The sequence below is a fragment of the Gymnoscopelus microlampas genome, assembly GCF_963454915.1.
Source record: "Gymnoscopelus microlampas genome assembly, chromosome: 8".
Classification (NCBI taxonomy): Eukaryota; Metazoa; Chordata; class Actinopteri; order Myctophiformes; family Myctophidae; genus Gymnoscopelus; species Gymnoscopelus microlampas.
Window position 1 is genome coordinate 6320931 of NC_139945.1, and position 7687 is coordinate 6328617.

At 40.2% G+C, this 7687-nt stretch overlaps 1 protein-coding gene across 1 annotated transcript in view; it reads left to right on the plus strand.

The window, feature by feature from the left end:
- dync2h1 (dynein cytoplasmic 2 heavy chain 1) overlaps nt 1-7687 on the plus strand; it is a 407325-nt gene that overhangs the window by 322865 nt on the left and 76773 nt on the right. The window contains exons 85-86 of the mRNA XM_084065527.1: nt 3857-3926; nt 7462-7547. Of these exons, the coding sequence (XP_083921653.1) occupies nt 3857-3926; nt 7462-7547 (156 nt within the window). The remainder of the gene's footprint in view (nt 1-3856; nt 3927-7461; nt 7548-7687) is intronic.

The following is a 7687-nucleotide window of genomic DNA, read 5'->3' on the forward strand; positions in this document are numbered from 1 at the left end:
TACATTATACTCAAAACAAACGGACAGGAAATAAAACTGGAGCGGACTTGAAGCTGAGAATAAAGACAATACACACTATTCCCACCACAATCACTCAAAAAGTAGTCAGATTTAGGACCGCAACACTTGATTATCTTCTTATTTTTTTTTTTACATGAATTGAGTAATCGTTAAGCACATTTGTATATAATTATTTTAGATTTTTCACATATCAACAAAAATTAACCACTTAAGCCCTATTTATACTTTGTTGTCACGCAAACATAGCTAAAATATTTATCTTTTTGAGAACCTTTGCGACATGTAGGCCTATTTACAAAAAGAAAAAAGAAAAAAAAGGAAAACATTACTTATTAAAATGAAGAAATAAAAGAATGATAATCTGTTACACTGCTAGAGTAGAATGAGTCTTGCCATGAGCAAAATGTCTATCTATCTCCTTGTCTATAGGGGAAGACTTTTTCAGTGTTAAAAATAGACTGTACCTCGTGCTGTTTACATTTCTGACTACGTAATAAGGTATTCAATCAATCAATCAAAAACGCAATGGTATCAAAAGTAGCAGATCCACAAGCTCGAAACGTGTCTCAAAACGTGGTGCGAAACGGTGTGTTTTGAGCTTGTTGATCTGCTACCTTTGCTACTTTTCAATTTGAATCCTGATGAGTAACAGTTTTGCACATATGAGATTTCCACCCCACAGAGACAATATGAACCCTATTCTGGGGGGCGAACATTGAATGAGATTAGCCAATATAGGCTACAACTGAGCTAGTAGATCAGCTATATTTTCAGCAAAGAGAGTTGGTGTAGAGGCAAAAAAGGAGGCAGCCTAATAGACCCTTGGGGACTCCGGTCAACGATAGGGCTTAAGTGGTTAAATTAGTCCATGTCATGGTGTTGTAATACATACATGTAATAACTGAGGGCTCCGTTTAGCCTGTCTTTATGTCTGTTTCTGCAGTGTCATCCTCAATTAGCAAGCATTATTATTAGCACTCATTGGTTCCCAAACTATTCAATGCCAAGGACTCTCATATACCTACCAATTGTACCATATATTATGCAATTCAATAGGGTTACTGGGGCATAAATACTGTCAGAAGTGGGATTCGAACCCACACCTCCAGGGGAGACTGCGACCTGAACGCAGCGCCTTAGACCGCTCGGCCATCCTGACATGTTAATATAAATCATTAACACTACATCTAATAAGACATTTATAACTCATTAATACCCGTTTGAGTGATCTATTAGCTATCTAAAAGACATAAGTTATATAAATCCTTAACTTATGTATTTAAAAAAGAAAAAAAGGAAAACATACTCTTTTTTAAATACAGAAATAAAAGAATGATCATCAATTAAATGTATTAGTTTGATTAACTGTTACACTGCTAGAGTAGAATGAGTCTTGCCATAAGCAAAAATATATATCTATCTCCTTGTCTATAGACGGATTTCTTCTTTACCAACATTGAGACGCCAGGTGACTGTTTCATGTAATCTATTCCCAACAGATCCCAAACCTGTTGTTTTGGGGGAACACTGGTTTTACTTAATTCAACCTCCTTTGTCTGTTGGCTGGTGAGACGCTGCTGGCGAGACATATATACTTCACCCCGCAACGGTATTGCGCGCCGAGAACAGCTGACACACAAGCTCACAACGTGTCGTGGATGCGACCGTTGTGAACTTGGAGGTCTGATATTTTCTGCCGCTCTCTGCACGCAACATCTTCGCTCAGCGGAGTATAAATTAGGTTTGAGGGGATACAGCTGCGTGATCAAGAAGGCTCTGGTGCCATGATCATAGAGCGCTCCCTCTGCGACTGGAGGTGGGGTTTGGGGGACAACTCCTTTGAGAATCGCTATAATTGTGACACAAGTTGACACACACACACACACACACACACACACACACACACACACACACACACACACACACACACACACACACACACACACACACACACACACACACACACACATATATATATATATATATATATATATATATATATATATATATATATATATATATATATATATATATATATCAAGAGGCAGAGATCACAGTAAACATCCATCCTAAACCTTCTCCTTCCACACTGGGAGGAAAACAGCTGTCCGGCAGGAACCAGCTAACTCCATTTTTCCGCTTTTGCATTTTTTTCCTTAAATCAGGGCCATTGAACACCCTTTACGTCTGTGTGTTGATTAAAACAATATTGAACCATGAAAAGTATTAAAAAGTGCTTCTGACAAAACCAGCTAACTCCATTGGATCCTCAAACTTTAAACCAGCTAAGTTCACCATAGGGGGGGTGGAGTTAGCTGGTTTAGCAGACTCCAGGCTCCACCCCCTTTTGACCTCCAACCTCATTGTGAGCTTGGAGGTCCATTCAGCTGTTCTTATCAATGATGAACAAAACCTCCTAACTCCACTTTTTGTTTTGTTTTCGTCATTTCCTGAAAAGTTAACAATTAACGGACAGCTAAGATATGAAAGTTTGATGGGATGCATTTTTACACGTGAGGCTTAGACCACTTTTACATTGCTTCTAATGAGCGGTCGGGTTCTTTTGGCCCCGACCTGCACATGCATACTGGTTCTTATCAGTGTGATGTTGTCTGGAAATGCATCTATAGGGGAAGACTTGCCTTATTTTTCAGTGTTAAAAACAGGCGCTTTGGTTAAAGCGCCTGCCTAGTAAGCAGGAGATCCTGAGTTTGAATCTCAGCAGTGCCTTTTCTCTCACACCTGCAAATGGAGAAAATGGAAACATGATCCAAGTCCTGCATTTCACACTGCCGGTCATACTGTGTAACCTTTTCAATTAAACCGCTGTTTTGGCCTATAACTCTTGAACCATAGGCAGGGCCGGCCCTGTCCATCTGGGGGCCCTAAGCAGGTTTAGGCAAGTACAATTTTTTAATGTCACTTTAAATTAATTTAAGAACAACTTCACAATAACAAAAAAAGTACATGACATCAATTACTCAGATTTTGGTTTAAGTTTGTCCACATATTTAATAGAGTTAATAAGGGTTGAAAATAATACAAGTAGCCTATGCCATACATTTTAAATGCCATACATTGCCATACAATGCCATACATTTTAAATGTATGGCATGCAAAAACACACGTCCTTTCTTCCTGCACAGGAAGAAAGGACGCTCTGGTTCCAAATTCCGCCAATTTTCGCCGTTTTTTTTTCTCTCACACCGTTTGGTGAAGCCCCCAAGGTTGGTGCCCTGTGCTGCGCTGTTTTTTTCCCGCCATATTGGGACGTTCACGGCATATTTTTTGCACCATTACGGTACGTTCATCATCGGTAACGAGTGCCTCTAACAGCCGCTGCTGGCTGCGTGCACGCAGCGAGGCAATGTCGATGCGAGACACTCACACAATCACGTGCAGCATGCGTCCTCTCCCCCTGCTCCTAATGGCTGTACATGGGGCCGACGCGTGCTTTAGAGTGATTGTGTGAGTGTGGTTTCAGGAAGTAAATTCCTAGCCTCAATCTCCAGGCTTTTCGATCTCCAGTGCATCTTCCTCGCACCCTGACGACCGCAACCCATGACTTACACAGCCCTGGCGAGGCAACCCAGCCTGGTGGAGTGCACTTTCCTAGTTAGTGTGGGTGCCCTAACAGGGCAACCAGACTATAGTAATCTTCTGACTTTGTTATTTTAGTTTAATCTGCCATCCTTCTCTCCATTCAAATACCCCCCCCCTTTCTTATCTATTTCTATCTATCTTTTTCTTCTTTGTTTTATTTTATTGTATTTACGTTTTACCCTGGTTTTCTCTATCTGTCTTCATTTTGTTTCCTCTCTGTGTCTCTCTGCAGGCTCCTCCAGGGCTGAAGAAGAATCTACTGAGAACCTATGAGTCATGGAGTCCAGAGCACATCAGTAAAGGTAAGCTCAATTCTGCACACAAGAAAATATTGGTTCTTATGAATTTTCTTTAGGAAAATAGCGAACATGGCGGATTTACAAGCTTACAGCGCATGTTGTGAGCTTGTAGATTGTAGAGCCATATGAAATCCGTTTTATTTTTTTCCCAATTCCGTTTTATTTTTTCCCAAATTCTGTTTTTTCCATTTTAATATTTCTGAATTCTGTATTTTGCTTTTTATGCTAATTTTTACCATTAAAAAAGTGTCTGGTAAGTGGAAATGAATAAATGTTCAAGATATAACAGTCCATACATGGCCCTTGTTGTGTTATACGCAAAAATGTTTCCAAAATAATTCGGTCTAATTCGGTCTGAGCATGCGCAAAATGGCGTCGCCCATGTATTATTGTTTCTATCGTCTTTCTAAGACTATTTCTTTGTGGATTTTACTGTTTATAAAGTAGGATGTGGCCATGCAAAATGGTGGTGTCCCGTGGATTTGTAAAAAATCGCGGTAAAAAAAAAAAAATTACCGCGATTTTTTTTTATTTTCCAAATTCTGCAATATTCCGTGTTTTATTCCAATTCCATTTTTATTGGTCATTTCCGCGATTCCGTCCGCGATTCCGTTAACACGGATTTCATATGGCTCTAGTAGATTGGATGTTTCCCTATTTTATGCAACACTGTCATATGCCAAAGTACAATATAAAATAGGGCAGTCATTTATGAGGGGGAAATATATATATATATATATAGTTCATATACTGTATAACCCTAACCCTATATACTATATGAGGAGGAAACAAGGTTTCTGCCCAACATGGTACTTATGTGTGACTAAACTGTCTGGACATAAATGCAATAAATGTAGATGAAACCATTTAGTCACCAAAAATAACCATGTATTTAGCCTACTCAGCCTACATTTGCGTGAGGGAGGGTGTTGCAGACTCCCAACAAACCCCCAGGTTCCTTCTATATAGCAGCAAAAGAGGTGATGATGATTATGATTACGAGCCAAACAATCATTTATAGTGCTCTTTAGTGTGTTCTGGTCTATTATGTCCTGTTATTGAGTAAATTGTCCATTTGCATCTGTATTGAAAAACATAATTCTACTTCAATATCAATTTCACACAAAAATAGGGTGCCAGAGTCAGTGCCCTTTACTCTACATAAGCATCCATTAAAAGTGGCTGTTGCTTATGCTGCTGTTTTTACAATAATGTGTTTCAAAACACTTCTTGTCACTGCAAACAGCTCGTGTCTCATCCTATGAATTTAAATGTATACGGCAGGCCATTAGCATGGCTCATATTCTGCATATGGCTAATGGGCATGCCTTCAGTGTCAGGGCCACAGCTGACCTCAGCAAACACTTTGCATTTTAATGCCGTTTTTGCATTGTTCTGAGTAGATGCTTTTTCAGAACTTGTGACACTGTGGCAGCAACCCCATGTTGACCTACAGTAATAGGCTCATTTATGCTCCCTATATGTACTAAAGTAAATAAATGTATGTTTCAAACGATGTCCTCTCTCACATGACTTTACATTAAACAACACCACTGCGTTCCGCCAGTCGTTTGAGCAGGAGCACGTGCATGCCTGCGACACTGCGTTCCCACACTACTGTCACACTGCTACGTGTATCGTAGCACCTAATACCGATGTAGCCTAGCATGCAGATTAGTTGACGGTATAGGCTACTTAAGGAAGTCAATAGCCATTGATTGGTTGATTTAATACTTTATTAACACTTGCAATGACAAGTACAAGGAAGTACAGTTCAATACAAGGTCTGTTAAGGGGATTTTAGACCCAAGAAAGCACTATGGCTTGTTTCCATCGGGGTCCTTTGTAATCAATTCATCGAAAATGAATTGAGTTAACGGTACTTCACACCCCATCAGATGTGCAACCCATCCCCCGTCTCTCCATTCAGTAGGCGATGCGTTGGTCCCACTGTGGAGTTCATTTATTTTCTTTGTTGTCTGTGCATGTCTTCATGGGACTGAGCATAAACAGGTATAGCTACAACTGACGACAAAATGCAGCCGAAAAGTGAGTTTCAGAATAGAATAGTTGAAGTGAAAGATCAAACAACACCCGAAGCCATACAGAAGCCGTAGCCAGGATAGCCTAATCATACACAACTAACAATGCAAAACTAACTAAATAATTGCGTATAAAATCATCTACTAATGTTGTTTTCATTTGTTTAGCACATCTGTTGATAACCTATTGATCCTACGTACCTTCCTTTCTTTCTTAGCTTCTATAAGGCATTCCTCAGGAAAATTGCAAAGACTGAAACTAAATAAAAACTAAACAAAAAATAATAAAATCCTAAAGATCACATTTAATAACAGTGTGGACAGTCAGTCCTAAAGACCACATTTAATAACAGAGTGGACAGTCAGTCCTAAAGATCACATTTAATAACAGTGTGGACAGTCAGTCCTAAAGATCACATTTAATAACAGTGTGGACAGTCAGTCCTAAAGACCACATTTAATAACAGAGTGGACAGTCAGTCCTAAAGACCACATTTAATAACAGAGTGGACAGTCAGTCCTAAAGACCACATTTAATAACAGTGTGGACAGTCAGTCCTAAAGACCACATTTAATAACAGAGTGGACAGTCAGTCCTAAAGACCACATTTAATAACAGAGTGGACAGTCAGTCCTAAAGACCACATTTAATAACAGAGTGGACAGTCAGTCCTAAAGACCACATGTAATAACAGAGTGGACAGTCAGTCCTAAAGACCACATTTAATAACAGTGTGGACAGTCAGTCCTAAAGACCACATTTAATAACAGAGTGGACAGTCAGTCCTAAAGACCACATTTAATAACAGAGTGGACAGTCAGTCCTAAAGATCACATTTAATAACAGTGAGGACAGTCAGTCCTAAAGATCACATTTAATAACAGAGTGGACTTGGTGTTGTTCAGGCTTCTAAAGGACACTTCATACTAAATAGCAAAACCCTTTTGACTTTTATTTAAACGAAAAAAGTGGCACTTTCAGTTGAACTCACAGATGTATGAGAGTAATAAAATAAAATTTGCGTTTATACATTAAACATAATATGTTGCATCATGTGCCGAAATAGCTCAGTTGGGAGAGCGTTAGACTGAAGATCTAAAGGTCCCTGGTTCGATCCCGGGTTTCGGCAGCATGGGGCTTCCTTTTTTTTAGGGTGGCAGTGGCTCAAGAGGTAGAGCGGCCGCTTGGGAATTGGAAGGTTCCCTGTTCGATCCCGGGCTTCCCCTTGTCTTACTGTTGAAGTGTCCATGCACAAGGCACCGAACCCTTAACTGCTCCTGGTGAGCAAGTTGGTGCCTTTCCTCCACCATCGGTCTGTGAATGTAATGCACATTGTAAAGTGCTTTGCGTAAAGGCGCTATATCGATGCACTATTCATCAAAGAATTTGTCATTGTGTGTGTGTGTGTGTGTGTGTGTGTGTGTGTGTGTGTGTGTGTGTGTGTGTGTGTGTGTGTGTGTGTGTGTGTGTGTGTGTGTGTGTGTGTTGGTTCTAGGAGGTGTCCTGGCCCGGGCCCAGTCCCTGTTCTCTCTGGCCTGGTTCCACGCTGTCTGTCAGGAGAGACGCAACTATATACCACAGGTGACACACACACACACACACACACACACACACACACACACACACACACAGAGAGACATGAATCCATTGCAGTTCTGATTACTGGGAAGGCTGGTCATTATTCCCACGTAAGCGGAGAGACACTTGTATAAAAACTGCCC